Source organism: Anas acuta, chromosome 1 (genome assembly GCF_963932015.1).
Source record: "Anas acuta chromosome 1, bAnaAcu1.1, whole genome shotgun sequence".
Classification (NCBI taxonomy): Eukaryota; Metazoa; Chordata; class Aves; order Anseriformes; family Anatidae; genus Anas; species Anas acuta.
Genome location: NC_088979.1, coordinates 62,902,887 through 62,924,328, shown reverse-complemented (window position 1 = coordinate 62,924,328; position 21,442 = coordinate 62,902,887). Strand labels below are relative to the sequence as shown.

Sequence of the window (21,442 nt, the reverse complement as noted above, 5' to 3'; positions counted from 1 at the left end):
AGAAGGCAGTCTGTGAAGTCAGTGCCCTGAAAGGCCAGTGGGTCCCATGGAGGGAAACCTGGTGGTGAAAATCAAGGACGGAGGCAGACTGGCAAGTAACCCATTGGGCACAGTGAGGAAGCAGGCACTGATTTAGAGTTTGTATGTTGTTACTAGGCTGAGCAAAGTGGCAAAAATGAATGGTTTGTAGGGTCCAGGGCAGCGCCAGATGCAGCAATATTACAGCAACAGACTGCAGGCAAGACACTGGCTGTCAAGTGGGTAGAGAACGTAGAGGACTACAGAGACTTCTTTGGGATTAGTCAAGGGAAGAAAGCAACACTGCCATCAAGCAACGCTAACTGACAATTATATGATGTCTTAATCCCTAGGCCTGTATGTTAGAACAAGCATAACGGCAAATAAAAAGCGTTTGGGCTCGTGCTTCTAGCAATATAGATGATGCACAGGCCACCAGTGTCAGTGCAAATAAATGAATGGCTGATGCTGGCACAGCAATGCTGCTCTCTGGGCTTGAGAGGACCAACCGTGTGAGCTCAGGAAAGGATAGCACGTGTCTTGCATTGTGAGATCTTGTCTGCATACACAGTTCACCCTGAGGTTGCTCACTCAGCTCCAGTTTTTCACATAAGGTAGAAACAAAGTGTTTTGTCGTAGCAGAAAAGGGCGGGTTCCGATCTGTTTTCTGCTGTTTTGGAGGCAGTTTCTCCAGCTCCGAGTGAACATACAGTTGGCACAACATGAAAAACTTTGCACCAGCTGGTTTCTCACTTGCCTCTTGGGTGAGGCATTTGCCATGCCTCTCTGCTCAGCGTCTTCCCCGATCCCTAACCCCATTAACAAGCTCGAAATAACGAGTGAGGGATCACGCTCCAGCTATCCCTAACATTTTTGGGTGGGTTGATATTATCTCACTGACATGACAGGCAGGATTAATAGAGCCTTAGTCACGGAACTGGAAAGAATGCTTACTTTTACACATAGGACTAAGAGCTGCCTGGAACCTTCCTTCTTCGAGCAAGCAGCCAGAAAGCGAGGGGAAATAATGAGAAAAAGGAGATGTACTTGTCACTACAGCTTCATGATGGAGCATAGATATTGGTGAGAGAGGAGACAGCTTGCTGCTTGTTGCCAAAAGCTGTGGAATCACAGAGCAGTCTTCATAGTTTGCTGCCTGATTCCTTAATGATAGTGTGTTAATATTCGGCAGAGCAATATAAATTAACAGTGCAGTATCGAGACATGACACTGTAATAATTATGCGGGCTTCTCTGGAATGAGGTGACCTTGAAATCCATTAATTAAGTAGCAATGTGTGTCTTGGCTTAATTCGGTGTCATTTGTAAGTGCAAAAAATGCCCCTATGTTTCTGTTCCCAAAGTAGATCAATATTTACTGTTTGTTAGATAGCGTTTGGAAACAGAAAAGCTGCACTGGAGGTCTGTGAACCGCTCGGATTATTTGCTGTGTGGAAGAGGCTCCGTCTGAACCCACAGTTGCTACACAAACTTCGGATACTACACTGTGGATCCATTCTACGTATGGACGTGCATCCAGCATTTGGCTGGACTTACTATAAAAAACATTGCAAGTCCCATCAGCCCAATTTTGTCCTGTATGTGCAGCAAAGATCTGTTGCTACTGCTTTTGTCATTACTTCAGAGGAGGTTTCCAGACGGAATTCATCTTTTATTTAGACAAATGGGAACTTTGATGAGACAACTCAAACGAGTTTGCCCTGCGTAATTTGGCTCAGCATTAACTTTGAAAAATGGAATGATTACATTTAGATTTGTCTTTCAACGTTACTAGCTAGAAAACATATCCGCCTGGTTCCCTATATGAGAGAGGTGATGTATTTGATGTGGTAAAAGAGTAGCAGACTCCTAGTTTCTCCATTCAGAGATACTCCTGTGTTGGGTTGTGCTGTCACCTGTCTCTTTTTCTTAAGGATAGTATTTCTGAGGACAAAAACCGTATGCAGAGATGAGACTGCATTTTGGAAGTTGAATAGTATCTTCTTCTCCATAGATCTGTAAGTCATTGATGAAAGGAGAAAAAAATTGAAAAAAGAAACTACTGAGGGAAAAGGTTACCTTTATCAAAGAAGGTACTACTGCAGAGATGTGCATGTTGAGCTGGTTTTACAAAGCAGTTCAAGTAGTTTTGCTTTCTAAAACTTTCAGGGATTTGCGTGCAAGGGATAACTGAATTTCTCTGACAGGTACATGGAAATGCAGTTAATAAGCTAATATCCCTTATGTCAGAAATGTATTTCTGGAATGTATAAGGCTAAAAGATATCTGGAAATTGATAAAGGATGTGTCTTTTTTTTTTCCTCTGTGCCTTCACCCTATACCACTTCAGGAAACGGTGAGCTTCACCTTAATCCTTGTATATTCTTTCTTGAATTTTTCAGGATTCCTCTTCAATTGGAACAGTGGCTGGTCCCAGGACAAGTGCAATAATTGCAGATCAGGGAATACCACCGAAGGTCCAGCTCCCCCTCAATATGTAAGCAGACAGCTCACTTCACTCCCTGCTAACTCTTTGCTTCCAATTGTGTGCGCGCGTGTGCATGTGTTTGAAATCTGCAAGCCTAAATCTCAGCTCAGGAGCACTCTGAGAAGAGAGACACCATGATTTCTTACATGACCCAGCATCCATTAAGTCTGAAAAAACAGTCGTGAAAAGCAAGGCTCCCCTTCCTCTATGAGCCCTTTCAGATTCCTGGTATATTTACTACAGCTGCATGAATCACTGTGGAGCAAACAGAATGCCTCTCAGCTAGGGAAAATCTTCCTTCAGCTAAAGCTCTTATAAAGGTGTAGTCCCAGGCAATCAAACACCTGATACGTTTATCATTAACTAGAAAAAATGACCCAATTACATTCTTTTTTCAGTATCATAAACACAGGCATCAAGTGAACGTTTAAAGTGCAAGAGTATCATGGGGATAGGAGCTTGTTAAACTGTATGTGGTAGAACAGAAGGTTGACTAGGTACAGCACAAAAATGGTAGACTTCATTATAATAAATCTCTCGGAGTCCAATTGGCTTATTTGGTACCTGTCTAGTCAAGATACTCAACCCTTTCCTCTGATCACATATGCTTTATATAAGCAGAACTATATAAACACACACATGCGTGAACACCACTGTTATGATATTGTTATGGTACGGGTAAAATGATATCTGAATTCAAAAATAAAATCTTAAAGTAACATAGGAAAACTGCTTTAAGGAGAAGAGAGGAGTTGGAACAGAGCCAAGGTAAAATCGTTTTTTGGTACCAAAGTGAGGTCTGCACACCTGGGGGCACCCGACATCGCCAGCTGCCCCATGGAGAGCTCACACTGTCACCCTATAGCCACCCCATGGGGTGTGTGTGACACGGAGTGAGGCAAAAAATTATTTCAGACGGTGCCATAATCAGCAGTATTTCTGGTATTTAGCTGCTGAATCAGGCCAATTGCCAGCTGGCTGGCAGTACCCCTGCCTCTGTGGCTCGGCAAGCCTCCCCTGCTCCCTCCCACGCCTCTCCTGTCCTCTCCCCTGAGAAGCATCCTTGTAATCCAGTCTGACATTTTGCATTTGCAAGCCAAGCTCCAGCCAAAGAGGAAGCATTCTCTGAAGACTGTACCAGACCTAGAGAAGCACGGTCCTAGACAGAGCCATGGGGGTTTTGCATTATAACTGGAGTTACAGGCAACTCCCCCAGGCCAAGAGCGGGAGATACTTTCTCGTATAGGCATTTTTTAGGGAATTTTATGAAGATTTGGCTTCTTCTCGCTCATGCTCCCTGTTAGCCTCACTGTTTCACATAACCCAGAATAATTACATCTTCCAGGATTTCGGGTTGTTGTTCCATCGCTTTCATCTTGGCCGTGGAGAGTTGGCTGGTGACAATTTTCACACGGTCCATTGAGAAAGCACCGATCACCTCCGTTGTTGTTCCAGGGTCACGTTGTGGGTTATCACACACAGCTTTTGTCAGTTTAACCATACGGAGATGGGCTGGCCTTGGCATGGAGTCCAGGCTGGGCTGTTGTACATCTTCCTTTAGTCCCAGCAAGGATTTTGGTGCTCTGTCCTGAGTATGTGCCTTTTGGTTATTCAGACTTACTGGGGGCTGAGTTTGGGGAATTTGCAGGGAGGAGCAGAAAGAAACTCGTAGGAGAGCTGGGGACAGCTGCAAGGCAAAGCAGCCTACAATCCACCTGACTTAGGGTAATTTTACTTACACCTTCTCCCAGCATCTCAACCTGTAAATTGCATTATTACATATAGCCCCTTGGGACAAGGCCCGAGTGAGTGTAACAGTCTATAATGCGCTCTCCTTGACTCCTGCTTTACCCATAGCTCATAAATACAAGCCATATTTAAGCATCAATTTAAAAAGGCATAGCCAAAGCCACTCTTTTTGCTCCCTCAAGTGAGCACAGTTCCTAGCACTTCCCGTTATGTCCTAGCAGAGCACTGTGCTGAAGGATTAGCACTGAAGCATGTAACCTTATTTCATGTCGGGGTGATGCATTTTAATGTTCTGCAGTTCATATGTAGCCTCGTGTTTTCCATCAGGTGAACAACAACAGGCCTGCTCGGGCCCACCTGATGACATAGGCTAAACAAAAGATGTGCAGGATGCTTTCTCCCATCTGTTGACTAATGAAATACGATTTCTTATTGTGTCTTTGTACCCCATGCACATGGTAAATACGGTCAGGCACATCAGCCTAAGGATGCCCCGAGGAGCTGTTACCAAATATTTCATATTCTGCTCATTACTGCTGTTTATTTACTGCCTTCAGAATAAAAATAAGGAAATCTACTGGCACCATAAAGGAGTAGAATTAGGAAAACTAACAGGATTTATTCCTCAATCATATTTCCTAGGAGATAGAAGTAAAAAGCCATGTATCATTTTTATTGGCTGCAAGTCTAAAATCACAATGGTTATAGTTTTCATTATTTCTCTGTTTTGCAACTATGAAGTTGCAACTATGAGGTGGGCAGCAAGCCTCTACTCAGCCACCCCTGAGCCTAAACGCATTCTGATGCACTTCGTAGTGTAAATGCACCTTCCATAACTGTCTCCCACTTTGTCCTAAACTCTCTGCACTGCCTGTCAGACATAGAGCCGAAAAAAAAAAAAAAGCAACAAACAAACAAGAACTCAAGGCACAACCCTGATCAAGAATTACCTGAAATCCCTTTTGCATTTGTAGAAAGGTGACAGTACCAAAAAAAAAAAAAAAATAGTATTTACAAAGGAAATGTTGTTCTGCATGCGATTCTTGCTATCCTAGCCAGACTTTCCATTATTCCACAAAGTGTAAGCAATCATTCTTAATTTCCAACAAGGCTCTCTCTAAACAGAAAGAATACCTCTAGGGACTTTAAGCTGTAGTCATGTTCACAACAACAGACACATCCCTGAAGTGGTAGCAGAAGAACAAAAGAAAGATAAAAAGAAAGATTCTAAACAAAGGGAATAAATAAAAAGCTATAATTAAATAAATAAAAAGTTCTACGTATTGGGAACTGCATTAAATATTTATGAGTGTGCTTGCATACAAAACATCCGAAGCCAAATCCTACCACTTAGCTTACGTAAGCAAAAATCCTGTTGTAAAATTCATCCTCCGTCACTTGTTGTTTTGCCCTCGTAATACGAGTGTTACCATAAGGGATTAGAACAGTTCAGTGTGTTGCTTCTAAAGCGAGCCAGCACAAATAGCACAGAGGAAGTTGCAAGAAAAGCTGCCTGAATCATTTGTAAGTAGCCTACCCAAAAGAAAAGTTTCTTCTGAAACTCCACAGTGGAGGTGGCTAGACCCCTGAAGGATATGAACGTGTGCTTCGTCCAGATGTTAGGCTCTGACAAACCTTCCTGTTGGGTGTTGGGGTCATGGTTACTCTGACTGCAATTGTCTCCTCCTTCTGAAATTGCTGCTAAATTCTTGAGTGATGCTTTGTAGCAGTGTTTGGCTTCAATTGCACCCTGTCCCTTTTCCACCGCTCTCTCCGAGCAGTGTTTCTGCTCACTTTCTGCTCCATGGGGCTGGAGTCGAGGTGGGGCTGACATCAGCTGTGTGCTTTCTTCGTGTGCGACCTCTCCCCGCAGCTACCTGGCCCTGTACGCCTACAAGCCTCAGAAGAACGACGAGCTGGAGCTCCGCAAAGGCGAGATGTACCGGGTCATCGAGAAGTGCCAGGACGGCTGGTTCAAGGGCACGTCCCTGAGGAGCGGCATGTCCGGGGTCTTCCCAGGGAACTACGTGACACCTGTTTCCAGGTGAGGGCCGCCGGCCAGCATGGAGGAGCCTGAGATGGGGTAGGAGATATTCTGTGGCAGGAGGATGCTGACAACAATGTGGCTCCACTTTTAAATCACTTTTTCCCTGCAGAAGTTTTCCAGTGGCAGCGTTGTTCATTGCAGGCTTGGGTAATGTGATTTGTGGGTTGCAGCATCAGAGTCATCCACTCTCTCAGACTTGTTTTGTTAGAAGATGGCATTTACAACCCCTGGCTTTACAAAGTCTGATGTGCCCAGCTTTTATTATCACACAGGATCTGTTTGCTAATGATTCTGTGTTGTTACAAAACCACCGGACTTACACCAGTATTAAACAAAGCAAGCAATGCTTGCGGATTGCTTTGCAGTAGCTCCTCATCTAAATTTTGTTTTTGTAAACCACTCTGAAATAATCTGCAAGCTGAGGAGATAGTTCATGAGTGTGTCCCCAGCTGTTTTACCCCACTGCTCCTTGCAGGCAAACGTTGCCATGTGTATGCTCGTCTCTCCTTTAGAGCCACCCTGGGTTTGCAAACAGAGCTCACCCCTTCTCAAGAGCTGTCAGTGCCCCCTCACACATGCACAGAGTCCCCACCATCTCTTGGTCCTTTCCAGAGGAAGGCACCCCACCACGCAGAGAGCGTGGGTCTTGAAAAATCGATCCAGGTTTATTCCATCTTCAGCTTATGTGAAGTTTGTAAGACGTGGACTGGGCAAGATCTAAAATTCAGAGCAGATGAGAAGATGATGACTAAGCATGCTGAGAGTCCTAAAAAAAAAAAAAAAAAAGAAAGAAAAAAAGCATTAATTCATGGGGTCTTCACTGTTCATCAGCCTAAATGTATTTACCTGATTTTATAGAGCCCCATGGCTGCCTTCACTCTGTGCCTCTTCAGCTCTTAATTAGTAAAGAGGTTCGTGCTGAAGTGTTGTTGATCTGAATCAGCAAGACTTTATTAAATGCAGCATGTCACAGCTAGAACAAGACACAGAGAAGTGCTAAAGGGCAAAAGTCCTTTCCACAAAACCCAAAAGCAGCTTTATGGTTATATTTATGATCCTGTGAGCTAATTAAGTTCCTGTGTAAATCACCCTCAGTGAGAACAGCAAGAAAAATCTGATAGCAACAGAATCTCCTATTTGCTGCACTTTCAACTTACTTTGTTCCCCTTCATTTTGACAGCAAAGCGGAGGATTAGATTCATGTGTGTTTTTCGGGCACTCCCTACAAAACCCAAGAAAAAGAAGTTGACCAGTGAGCTAGATGTATAAGCTGCATAGTGAAAGCACAATGGGAAAAGGGCAAGACCATCTAGACGGGCAGATAGGCACAGGGCAGCAAAGAAAATTTGCCACATCCACCGTCTATCCAGCTCTACTGGAGTCACGGATAACATTTCTGTACCTGTCGGTGTGCATGCTTGCCTGAAGGCAGCCCCCAGCGAGCTGCTAGGTGTGCTTCTCTGGCAAAGCCAATCTCGCACAGATGGCCAAGCCAGCCCCAGCCAAACCTTGCTCCTGCCCTGCCAGCTCTTCGTGGCAGATGACAGACAGTTGAGGTTTCCACCTGGGGGGGCTCCTAGCCTTTCCCCGCTTGAAGGCTGATGAAAAAAAGTTTGAAGGAAAAAAAAATAATCAGGTGTTTAAAAAATAATAATCTAGGCAAACCCTGTCTGGATTTTATGACAGTACAGTGTTGGTTTTTCTCCCATAATTTTCTTTTTGGGGAGAGGGGGCAGAGGGGACTGCTCTCTTCTGCACTTTTCATTTCTTTCACTCTTCTGCGCATATCTTCCAGCCTGTCTTTTTGGCCTCTTTCTGTCAGAATTTCACTCATTTGGTTCTTCCCCTTTCCACTCTTTTCTTGGAATTGCTCCCCCAGTCTTTCTGAATTGCACCGGATTGTTCACCATACTCCCTCTTTCTGCTCTTCTCCTCTCTCTGTTCCCACACAACAGTTTGGGGCCCCAGCAGTTCTCCCAATCCCACTCTCATAGGTTGGTCTTGCCCCTTTGCTGTTATCCCCTCTTCCCTTGCTCACCCCTTACACTGCCTCATTTCCATTTCCTACACAATTTGTTCTGCATCTTGTCCCCTTTGCTGCCCTCTCCTCGAAGGGAACCTTGGCACACAGAGCAGCCAAGGAGAGGAGGACAGCACAAAATGATCCCTCTGTTTCATAGCATCTCCTACTGGGAAATTACTCAGAAACCTGAGTGAGAAACTCAGTAAACTGAAACTCAGCTGAAGAGCTGCTGAGCAGCAAGCAATTTTGTCCACTGCTGTCCTCCTGCCCTGGTCAGAGAGTCTCCAGCTCGGTGGTACGAGGAACGAGGCATGCTTTAGGCTGAACTCATCGCGTGGCCTCATTCCTCCCCGCTGAGGTCTCTCCCCAGTCACCCAGATGAGACAAGAACTATACATGCAGTATAAAGTGAGCAGCAGAAGAGGGGTCGATTATTGTTTGGGTTTCCTTTTCAGCAAGGTCAGCTGCATTCCCTTCCCTTCTGTGTTTCCCCAGCAAGGCTACGCTAGGGATGGTTGCGCAGGTAGGGTAAGAGCCGAGTCAAGCCAACCCCTGCCAAGTCCGCTGCTTTTCGGTCCCCATCAAAAGCCACACACAAATTTGCTGCCATCCATCTTTTTTCCCCCTGTGGGGCAGTATGCAGATTCGGTCCTAGGGAAAGATCCCTATGTCTGTTTTAATTATTAGCCCATTACCGCCTGTGAAATAGCCTCTGGCACACAACACGACGTTTGGGGGATGCCTGTTTCTTCTGAAGTTAGATTTGTGGTTTTGCTAGAAACTATTCAGGTGGAAGAGGAACTTAAGGAAAAAAAATATACATATATATATATGGGAAAAAATGTTCTGTTTTCACCCTGAACTTCTTCCTATAGGATGAAGGAGTGAAAATGTCCACCAGCACAATTACTGTGTCCTGTAGGGGTACAAATACTACATGTAGCTCTGTTTAATACCCAAGGGGGTGTCGTGTTGAGTAACTGGGGTACACATCACCCCGGTGGCTGGGTATGGGGGTCTCCACAGCATGCTGACACCTCTGCATCTCCACACAGGGTGCCGGTGGGAGCTGGGCAGTCCAGGGCCGGCGGAGCTGGGGGAGCTCAGGCAGCGAAAGGAGCTCCTGGAGCCATCCACCCCGCTGGGGCCGCTCACACCGCCGCCACGGCCGTCAGGCCGGTCGTCCCCATCACGGCACCGCAGACGCATCCCCAGCTCCAGGCGGCCTCTCCGCAGCTGAACAACTGCTTGAGGTACTCGGCCCAGCAGCCGGCCGGCCAGGCCCGCAACGCCATGCAGATGGGTACGTACGGCAGCTTCCCCGGGCAGCACGGCCCCGTAGCTCGCCTTGGCCGGGCTCTCGGTTCAGCCACAGCTCGGTCAGTGTGGGATAGGGAAGGTTTTATTTGCTCGTAACGTTTATGGGCGTCGATTGATCTCTGGGAACCACGTTGTGCTTCTCAGATTGTTCTGTTGCTACAGCTGGAGTAGATTATGGTGTTTACAAATATTTGTACAATTTATCTGAGCGAAAGCAAGCGGCCTGCATACTAAGGAGATTAACAGTTCTGAGTCCGGCTGGCACGCTGAAGGAATAATACTGCCCTTATCACAGGGCAAGTAATGTGCGACTTAAAATTAAGAAGCATTTCATTGGGCTTTGGGGATGAAAGGTATTTATTAGGCAGAACGGGCCCCGGTGTTAGCGATAAAGCAAGAGATCTGAAAAATGCTGCCACCTTTTTTGAAACGGGAATAAGAGCGTCTCACACCAGGGGGGCTCTGTTCTTTCTGGGTTTCCTTTTTGATGTACAGCACAATTTTCTGGAGCACAATTTATTCCCCCCTTTCCCTGATGTTAAACAGCTCTGATGTTGAATAAAGTAAAAGCAAATCCTGCGGTGGAACTTCACAGTAAAATTTAAAACATTTTGTTTCTGATATTTTATAGGGACTTGAGCCATGGTGTTTACAAAGGCAGATCAGTAAGGACTGTGACTGCTGAAAACTGAGGTCTCAGACACAAAACAGAACAGGCCCAGATGAGAAATATACAGTGTTGTAAGTCACGGATTTGTACCTTTTGAAGCCAGAAGGGACCATTATGACCGTCTAATCTCACCTCCTACACAGTCCAGGCCAAAGGCAAGAAAATGTAATCAAACACATGTGAATCTGAGTCTCGAACAGGGCAAACTCCTCAGCTCAACAAACACTGGCAGGACTTTACATGCCGTCCATGCCACGCTGGGGAATAATCTGTTTATCCTTTTTTTGTCTGCTTTAGAGGGCTGCTGTTTTCCCCTAAAGCCACACACTGTTAAAAGCCCTTCTGCTCCTGCGGTGCAAAGGCAGAAATGTCCCTCCTTGGGCAAGATGCGCTCGAAAATGGTGTAGGACGTGACTCTGTGCTGGGTGCCCTGAGTGTCAGCATGCAAACCTCTGTCAGCCCGGTATATAGGAGCTCCTGGTGCGTCCTGTGCCCGAGCCAGCAGGCAGATGGGCTGCCCCAAAACCGAGGTGATGGATTGTTTCACCCCACGCCATCCATTCACGGGGCTGCTGTGCCATGCTTCCAGCAGCTTCCCAGATTTAAGGCTGCTCTTCCAGGTCACTCTGACATCTCAAAGTGCCAAGGAGCCAGCAAGCAGTGTGATCCACAGGCCACAGGACAGCTCTGAAGCCTCCTACGTGGGACTTCTCCAGCCCTTCCAGAAGAGCTCTACAGCCCTGCAGGACAGGGCAATGCACATTCACTTTCTGAAAGCCTTCCGAGAGAAGGAAGCTGGCACGGTATTCAAATCACGTTTTCTGTTGGCTTGCAATATGCATGAGTAACAAATCAATTTTGCACAAGGCCACTAATGTAGGAATACACCCAAAATGAAATATGAGTGGTGTAGAACAAAAATAGCCTTCAGTGAACATTGCTAATTAATAGCATGTTTGATGCAGCACAGTCCAGATCCAGAGATCCCAGAGCAAAGGCATACATTATAACAGTAAGCAGATGAAATTACAGAATAAAATGTGAGAGTCCTGCTCACAGTTGATTTTTCTCAGGACATTTATTTTGCTGTTTTCCATGCTTTCTGTTTCCTTTGTGTCTGGAAACATGGAGGACTATATGCAAGTAATATACACAATATAATTATCAAATCAGTCTTCAGCATCCAGATCCATGGAGTGAAATTCCATTACAGTGCTTTTCCTCCAGAATTAGGAAAGACATTCCTCCCTGCAACCAGAGGTACAAAACCTTGACCCTGCAAGCTTAACTATCCCAGAAAAATTGGATTTCTGGCAGAGGAGGTCGTGCATTACACAGGCTCCAAACAGAAAAATTAGTAGAGAATTGCTTCAAGATAACCAGTGGTGCCCTCTCTGGCTCTCTGGAAATGAATTACACTTCTTAATGTATGTTCTTGGCAATCCAGGGAAGAGGAGAAAAGGTAACTAATAGTAAGAACAGTCTTGAAGGGGTCTATAATAACAACTTTTAGGCGCTTCTTCATGCTACCTGGTAAAATCATTACAAGATGATAGTTTGATTGGTTTTCTATGAGAAATGGTAAAAACAAAAAGAGATGTTGTAGAGTCAGAGAGTTACTGTGAAGGAGAATCATGTAAACTTTGGAGGTGCTAATCTGATGATCTCTTGCCCATCAAGTTCGGTATCATATGGCATAAGGCTGGGGGATTAAATTCCCTCCGGACGGCAGGAGTGCACAGCTGGTGTAGTAGGTGTGACAAATGGCACGCCTCGTCATTTTAATCCCTGGTAATGGGTGCCATTACTAACCATAGAAACAAATGAGAAAAAAAAAAAAAAAAGAAAAAAAAAAGTGGTTTGAGTTGTTCTGGCATTATTGTTTAGTTATGCATTGAGTGAACTCCAGTAGTTGCTTTTGGTCCTGTGTAAAAATGTATCCTTCAGATGAATTTTAAGAAAACCACAGATCAGAGTGGGTCAGAAATTTTCCAGAAAAATGCTTCTTGGTCAAAGAAAAGCTGACTTGTCGGAATTAAAGCTTTTTGTCAGGAATGGATGTAGTTCAAGCAGACTTCATCCACAAAACTGTCCTGGCTCAGGCTGCAATGAGAAGGAGAAGGAGAAACAAAGAGGATAGTCAGCTGCCTAGATCTGTTCTCTGCGTAGCACAAGCAGTGCACAATGACTGGATGCTGTGCTTTCATGTTCCAGGTAGATGCCCTGACCAGCTGAGGAGGCTGTTGCAGAGTGGGTGAATAGGTTGTGCTCAGAAAACTGTTCAAAAGCTCAAATGGTGCTGCACTGAACCTCATGATGAAACTCTGAAATTATTTGTGAAATGGGTGTTTTCAAGACAGTTGTACTATTTAATTATTTAAGTGGGGGAATGAGTGTGGGCTCAGTTCTGCTCTGTACCTACCTGAAATGCAGTTGTATGTAGCAACCTAAGCAGCCAACCCACCTAGAAGTCGAAAGAAATATCATTGTGGGAATGGACCTGGAGCTCTGTCACACTTTTTGAAACATGAGGCATGCAACAGTGCCCCGAATCCCTGGGGGGGTGACTTCAGCAGTGAGTCGTGGTCACCATTAAACAGCTGAGCACCGGCTCCTGGTTCCTAGTGGTTATAGGCAGGGCGTGCTCATCAGGGCAAGCAAGGCTAAAAGGCACTTCATAGTCCCCCAGGGACCTCGCTAGCAGAGATGAGGCTGATCTCAGAAACTCTCCAGCGGATTCCAGCTTAATTTATCTTGCACAGCACAGCGACGCGCTGCTGATCATTTTGTTAAGGCTGAAACAAGAGACCTCCCTTTGTAATTGCCTCCTGCGAGGTCATCTGGGCTAACCCTTTAGGTCCCACACTACATGGCCACAGAAAATTTCAGGGAATTAACAACAACGTTAGAAGGGGGTCTTGGCGGTTTGGAAAACAGCTCGGATGGAATGAGATTGGGTATTTAAAAATGAGGTAGGGTTTTTATTTATTTCTGAGCACGGAGGTAGGTAGCAAGACTGTACCCTTTGGCACCACTAGGGAGGAACGGCCATTTTGGGGTCCGCAGATAGGGGGATTTCTAGGATTTTGCCCAAAGCACTTTCATGCTGAGATACCCTCAGTGAAAAACAACGAGCTGAAGCTCTCCAGCACCCTCATGGCAGTGACTGGCAGCATGGCAGGGAACCAGGTCTGACTTTGCCTTCCCTTTGCAGCTCACCCCCCGGCACCAGCCCCGGAGCGTCCCACCGCCACGGTGTCGCCACTGCGGACGCCCAGCTCGCCCTCCCGCCTGCCAGCCGCCACCATCCGGCCTCACCCCACCGTGTCCCCACAGCACGGCCACCAGCCGCCCACCCCGGGGGCCCGGCCCCTCATCCCCCTCACCTCCGCCGCCGCTGCCATCACGCCGCCCAACGTCAGCGCAGCCCACCTCAATGGCGAGGTGGGTGGCGGGCCCTTGGGTGGCCCTGCCAGCCCCAGCCCTGCCAGCAAGGCTGAAGAGAGGAAGAACGAGAAGGTAAGGGCCACCACAGAGGGCCAACGAGGGTTTTCATCACCTGCCATGCCTCAGGTTGTTTGCGCGCTTCGTCCTTTCCCCACCGCTCTGTTCCCGCATTGCCCACTGGGGTGCAAAGCGTGGGGAGCTGCTCTCCTCCTGAATTTCACTGTTCCTTCCAATGACTGGTGTCCAGATCTCACATTTTTGCATAAAGACATTATAGCAGGGTCTCGGACCTCAAAGCCAGATGGCCAAGTCAAAAGCAGTCTGCCAATAACGTGGCAAAAGTTATGGCAGGGTGGGTGACCCAGATACACTAAAGCCTCAACGCATGAGCAGTCAGAGCAGTTTTAGCACTCTGCAAATATCTGGTTTTCTTGCAGAAAATGTTGCCAGGGCACAGTGGAACAGGGAAAAGGGCCTTAAAAGCAGCTCACGGCAGGGTCGGCCCTTCAGGAGCCAGCCCTGGCAGCCACATTTCCATCCCTTGTGCACCAGGCTGAGGAAAGCCAGCATGGAGAGCTGCTCTCCACGTTCTGCCTTTTAGGTTTTCCTTTTACCAAATGTTTACATTGGATTAACAGCTTCCATTTATCAGTGCTGAGGGTTATCTCTGTGCTGCCTAGCAGAGCCCATTGATTAAATGGCCTGCTGGAAGCAAACTCCTGGTTTGTATATGAGTGTGAGGAAGAGATGTGGGGGCTAGCTTTTCCTTTGGATCTGCAACTATTCCTTCCCGTGTGTTCACCAGGCTTTTCCATGGTGACAGGCACATGTAGGGTAAACATTTGCTCTGGACGTGGTAACACTGAGGTTACAGATCTCACAAATGATCAGGGTCACAGGCAGCCTCTGGTCTCACAAGATGATGAATATGAGTTTTTAAAGCCCTTATGTAGTCCTATCTTTTCTGGTTGTCCTTTAGTGAAAGAGGAAAGGTGTAAACTGCTGCCAGAGATGTGAAATTTAGGTACTTGCTTTCAATGTATGACTTCCAAATGTTCATCAAGGGCTTCTGCTACTTCTGCAAGTCAGAGGAAGTGTATAGCATTCAGCCATGGTGGTAGATCTGCATATTACCTTTTAGCTTTGTGTAGTGGCACATTTAATACCTCCTAAAACTAGCATGCTATTCTGTAGATCCATATATTTTAATTCATGTAGGACTACACACCAAAATTTCCTAGACAAACTTATGTTGAATTTCTACCTACGATATTGGTTAACCTTTCCCAGATTGTTACACCTTTAAGTTACTGAATTTGGTTGCACAGAAGTAAAATTATGATTTCTTGAGCTGTGTGGATAAAGGGGAGACACAAATATTGTACTACATCAATGCAATCAGCATTGTCAAAGATTAGTTCAATACCTGGGAAGTACCAGACAGAAGTGACGCTAAAAATTGTCATCTCTGACTGCAGAGTGGTATAAAACTATGCTCAGCTGTGTTGAGCAATATGTTCCTGAATCTCGTCCATGTCGTATTTCACTTTCATTTTAGGAAGATCTGAGTGAATGATGCTTCCTTTCCTTTTAGAAGTAGTGACTGATGTTTGGCCAGTTAAGTTTTGCTCCTGCTCTCTGCATAATTCAAATCAAACCCAAATATCTCTTTGAAGCTGTTGAGAGGTTGAATAGTGCCAGACTAAAATCCGTGTCACTAATCATGAAGGAAGTGTGAGTCACAACTGGAGCCCTGTCTAGAACCAAATTTGATATTTCCAAAGTGAAGGCTGGTTGGGCAGGTTTTTGGATGAACAGGGAACAGCCATCACACTCAGAAGGAATATCTGTGGAGAGAAGCAATGTCTGCTATTGCTAAATATTGTTAGAAAAATACAGACAGGTTTGAGGGGCAAAAAACAGAAGCATGGACATAACTAGCGAACTGCCAGATGACCAAAGATTGCAATCAGTTTGTCTAAGTTCTGTTTCATTATTATTATCAGTCATGTACTTTGAGATTAAAGGAACAGAGAGGATGTTAGTAAGAGGAGTGGTAATAAGGTCTTCAGCTCTACAGAACACAGGGTGGAAGAAATGCACAGATAATTATCTCCTGAGAAAAGGAGATTAGCAAGCAGCATCAGAGGTAAATTGTAACATGCCATAAAATTAACATTGTTGTTGGATTCAATGGTTTTTGGTCACATTATGCATTTTAATCCCAGCTTTGTCTTTCCAGTTTCTTTTGTAGGATTCCTTTGTGGATGAGGGCTGAGCAATCAGAGGCAGACCAGCTGTTTTGAGAAACATTCTCTTGTTGTTAACAGGGTGTTTCTTTCACATGCTGATTGTTAGTGTGAGTTCAGGTACAGAGGGAGTTCACATGGTACGTAAGAAGAAGTGGTTTGCATTCTGGGATGGCCATGCTGAGGATCCACTGGGTTTCATGGTTTTGTTGTAGAGAATATTTCCTGTGAAAGGCTATGGAGACAAACTGCATTTTTTTTTTTGCATTTGTCACTTTGGCATAGTCAGATGTATTGGTCCTTGGAAATTTTCTCCAGACAGTGAGTTTAGAAAGGTTGGTTGGTTCCTTGAAGGCCAGGCTGAGAGATAGTGGGAAAATGTATTTTAAGATATGATCCTCTACCAATTTGTGCTTTATGAGTTCCTGCCTAGATTCCACTCAAGGGTACCAAATGTGGCATCACGGGGCAGCTGTTGTAATGAGTCTGTATATGCTACTTGGGTAGCTTTTTGCAAGACAGGATTGTTTTTGCATTGGGAACATCCTTGTTGGGTGCACTGGTGAGGCAGTCACTGCTAATGCTTTTCCCTGCACGAATGTTTAATATGCCAATGACATTTCAGAGGTTTCTCTTGGTGTGCAGCAGTCAGATACAGGCACGTTTGGGGATTTTTCTAAAATCAATGGAGTCTGATTCCAGTTTTTATGTTTGTAAATAAAAAATAAATATTAAATATTAAATCTAAAAATTACTTACAAAGATGTAAGTGATTTTTGCTCCATGCCAATTTGCACTTGTTGGTGTGCATTTATCCCAGAAGGATCCCGGGACCAGCCTCCTGCCCAGTTAGGGAACAGTTTCAAAGCTGCCATCCTTTGCCAACTGCTGGTGCTAGCTGAGTAAGCCAGAGCAATAGATAGTGCTCAAGTCCACTGTGCAACTGTGCTTGGAAAGTACTCAGGCAGTGGAACAAGCTTAGAAGTAGGGCGCTTGAAAATCAAAGCTGTTGCAGTGCTGCATGGGCTCAGTACAGAGCAGCAGGAAAGGCAGCTCACGCAGAGGTAGGGCAGACGCCGCAGGAATAACAAGCTGGGCACTGAATACAGACACGGGAGCACGGCAGAAGTCAAAGAGGGAACGTGCTCAGGGCAGCACAGGAGAGAGAAGGGCTTTAGCAGCTGCAGGGAGATGTAGCGGGGCAAAGGAGAAGGGATATCAGTAGGGAGGGCAAGGGTGAGGATGCTGCGTGAAGCCAAGGAGAGGAAACCTGAAATGGGGAAGCTGGGGCATAGGGGCTGGTGTTTAGCTAAATAAGGGAGTTGAAGGGAGCAAAGTATAAAGCAGAGTTTTTCTTCTATTTCTTAAATGTTTCTTGCTTGAAGCCAGTTCTTATTCTGTTCCAAGAAAGAGTTTTCCTTCCCCAGAAGTGAAATAATTTCCTTCAAAGTCAATCTCTTGACTGTTCAAGGTTAGGTACAGGAGTGACCCCAGAACGTTACAAGGGCAAGAAGGAGGTAGAACAGAGAGAGAATGGGGTACACCCTATTTCCTTTAGGGATGTGCAGGGGTGTCAGAGGTCCTCTGAGCTCTAGTTTCATCATTTGTTAATGATATCTGCATGTGCAGCCATCTGAAACTCAGAGAAAACAATCCCAGTTCCCAAATCTTCTGAACATTCAAAAGCAAGGGGTGGAGATCCCGGCTGCGAAATGGAAGTATAGCCCTGTGTTTGGGGGCTTTTTCAAATTGGGAACCCTGAATTTTCAGTCATGAAGAGCACCGTACAAGTTCAACTGGTAGCTTATAGCCGAGAGCTTGTAATTATGGCATGACTACTGCCTTGACCTCGGTCAATTTTTGCTATAATAGTTTCTGCTGTACATAATCTGGGCTGATGCTTAATACCTCAGATAAAACCACTTGTTTGAATGAATTAATGCATTTCTCATTAAATGTGCTCCTCATTACGTTAATCAAATCAAGCAAATCATGCTGGGTGGTTTGACCACTGTAATTAAACTTTCTTTAAAATCCACTCATTTGGCTTTTGTTGAGGATTTTGATTAAACTCTTCCAAAATGTCTAGCCCAGTATCTGCTAAAGAGGAAAATAAGAGCTTGCTCTAGTGAACAACCCATTAATTCATCGCGGAGTTACACCAACTCCTTACTGTTTTACCTAGCCAGAGTGTATAGAAATATTTGAAAATTGGCAATGTAAAATTAAATGTTCCTTATAACTGTGCTGAGGGGAAAAAAAAATCCATTTGCAGTTTTAAAATTAGTAGCTGTGTTCCTGGAATATGGAGAGGAGCTGGATAAGCATGTCACAGGGAATGGGAAAGTACAGTGGGTTTCTGTTTGCTGATGTTAAGATAGCAAGAGACACATCTTCAGAAAATGACTTTGAACGTGCACCAACAGTTTTGCATGTGAAGATTGAATCAGTAAACATCTGTCTGTTATTTTTTCTCACTGGTGTCACTCACTTTCTCAAATATCAGCTGTGCTCAAAATAGCTGCATTCCTCAAATGATACAGTCTGTTTGGCTTGATCCCGGTGCAAGGACTCAATTACAAGGTAGAACAAGCCAAGGCCTGTTTTCTGGCCGCGCAAGTGTCCCAGCATGACTTACATCCACATTTCTAAGCTTTCTTCTCCACCCAAAGCAGGGTGACTGCATCCAGGCTGCTTATCGAGAACAGTCGTGGTACGTGGTGTGGCCCATACGCTGTCCTGGAGGAGAGCCAAACCCACGGTGATTAATGGTTGCAGACCGGGGTTTGATCCTCATTCCTGGCCTCATTTTATGTGCAGAGAAGATGTGACCAGTGAGATTTCCTTCTCCAATGCTCCTCCTTTGCCTTCCTCTGCTCACACCAAAGTCACAGCCCGCTGCCCTGTCCCACCAGGCAATGCCCACCCTGGCTCTGCATAGAGCTGGGGGCTAGATCAAAGGCCCTTTGAAAAAATTTGGCTTTGTAAACTCTGAGATGCTCTTTGGCCTGATTTCACATCAGAGCCGTGTGTTTAAGCTGTCGGCTGGAAAAACTAAAACCGCCTAAAGGACGTGATTCTACATGGTAGTTCACCTTCAGTTTTCATTTATTGGGAGCCGCCGTGTTGCGACGTCTTCTCATATTAACTTGTCCCTGAGTGGAAAGGGTTTGTTATCGCTTCATATCTACCAAAGAAATTGAATTCCTTATCCAGAAAATGGAAGATCAGTCTCAAAAGTGAAGTGCTGAGCACTTGCAGGGACTGTGTAGATATAAAATGACATAACAAAAATAGTGGTCACCCTGGGATGAATAAAAGCAGCTTAGGACAGAGTTGATGAAAGTAGATTTTTCAGATACAAAGTCAGTCTGATCGGCCCTGAAGTTTCAGAAGAGGAATTCAGTCTTCCTAGCAGATATGAAATGATTTAATATTTTTCACTTTGTAGCCAGTTCACCTAAGAGAGCCCCCTGAGTTGTACAGGTAGGAAACAGAGCGATAACAGCCAAGTGACAACGTGAAAGCAGAGCGAGACACAGAAATGAACAAATTGCTCAGCAGCAGAGGAGTCTGGTTCGCACTCTTGGAATAAGTGTGCCAGAATGTGGAAAGCATCAGGAAGAAGCAACCTTAAAATAGTCATGTAAAAATTTGTGTGAAAATTATAAAGAATAAATTATGTGGAGCTAATTTGTCTGGGTAATCTGTAAGACATCTGAGTTGATCCCAGAGCTGCCAACAACAACATCTCACCCATCGTTTTCAGAGTCAGGTTTGATTTTTCTGCTGGGCATGTTCCCATGTGTTCTTCAGGAAGAACTCTTTAATCTGGAATATTTTAGTTCAGATCTCTAAAGACTTGTGCACAGAATGCACACTGTTAATCCATTTCCTTTCAGCAAGGGAGGGGGGGCTGTATTCCTCACAAGCACACCACTGCTTCCCATGCTCCAGAAGAACAGATCTTGGCTCTGTGACCAGCAAGTGATTCACCAGAAACTTGGCCAGGGAGTGGAAACCTCTTTTTCTGGTCATGTGAATTCAGGCCACAAAGTTCTGCTTTAGGGCAGAGAGCTCATGCTTCAAATCTCTCCAGCACCTTCTCCTTCATCGTTAGAGTTCAATTTGAAAGGACAAAAGCCTGGCAACTCGCTGATGAATATTTTAGGGCTGGCAAATAACCCAGCCAAAAGCATCAGCCCCAGCTGTCAAAACATAGAAACTTCAGCCTTACTATGAAACAGATTTCTGTTATTTCTGACTGGCTAGGATTCTTTTGCTTAGATCAAGGGCAATAAGCCATTGATCAAAATTTCTTTTTCTTCTTTGCATTTTTGATGTTAGGAAATGCTTTCGAACTCCCCACAGATATTTCCAGCGTTGACTTCGCTGCCAAGCAGCCTCTGAGAGCTCTTCCTCTTCCCTCTCCTCTCCCCCGTCCTCTGCTTATCTGCCTCGTAGCACTGTCGCAGGATTTCTGAAGTGGTTCGAGTGGTTCTGTGCTGTGCTCTGTGGCTGTAGGGGGAAGCAGATCCAGGGGAGGCCAGGATGGAGAGCGCTTTAGCTTCAGGAGGAAACTCACTTCATCTGCTTGCTGGCTGCAAAAGCTGCTTGGGTGCCACGGTGCAGCGTTCTGCTGGCACCTGCAGGGACCTAATTTTATAACGCGTAGGACCCGTGGGTTTTTGCTAAATCCCCGGTGCTGTTTGGGGAAAAGCACGCAAGGAAGCACTGGAGACAGAAAGCTGGAGGTGTCTGTGTGTGTGTGTGTCTGCGTGTGAGCAGCAGTGCAACTCTGCAAACAGTTTGCAGGGCATCAGAGTCGGTGGCATCTCGGCCTCCCACGTGCCCAGGGCTCATTTGCTTTCCTCAGTGGTTATCCAACCATGTGCTTACACACAGCCAAGAGGCAACAGCGATTATTCACCGAGATACAAATATCTCGAGTGCTAATACAGTTGTCTTATGGAGACAAAGTTTGAACTTTTGGCAGTAATCAATTGGCAGTAATCAATTTCTCAGTGTCCACATTTCTCTTTTTCTGTCGCAGAGGTACTGATATTTTTCCTTGCCTTGCTCTGTGGTTACTCATAATAGGCGGGTTAAAATATCTGGGGTCAACACAGAAATACTTCCATAAGCTCTGCTTGAAGAATTACGTAAACTAAATGAAATTGCAGTTTCTGTCAAACATCAGTCCTGCAGAAACAGTACTTTGTAACAGACAACAGATATCTGCAGCATGCTTCTGTTTTCATCGTGTAACTTGAGGGCATAACCGAGTTATAGCAGAGGGATATTTATCTTATTTTGTACATTTTTGTTTATTTTTCATTTTGCAGTAGCAGCAGAAAGATTCACGAGCCCTCAGCCTTTATTGTGCCAAATGGTAAAGCCACTTTAAAGTCAATCTGCTGGGGAGTTTTGGT

The 21,442-nt window shown here is 45.3% G+C and overlaps 1 protein-coding gene across 1 annotated transcript in view; it reads left to right on the top strand.

Annotated features, from left to right (window-relative positions):
* SH3RF3 (SH3 domain containing ring finger 3) overlaps positions 1-21,442 on the top strand; it is a 232,232-nt gene that overhangs the window by 188,086 nt on the left and 22,704 nt on the right. The window contains exons 5-8 of the mRNA XM_068679318.1: positions 2,420-2,514; positions 6,128-6,298; positions 9,380-9,627; positions 13,529-13,833. Of these exons, the coding sequence (XP_068535419.1) occupies positions 2,420-2,514; positions 6,128-6,298; positions 9,380-9,627; positions 13,529-13,833 (819 nt within the window). The remainder of the gene's footprint in view (positions 1-2,419; positions 2,515-6,127; positions 6,299-9,379; positions 9,628-13,528; positions 13,834-21,442) is intronic.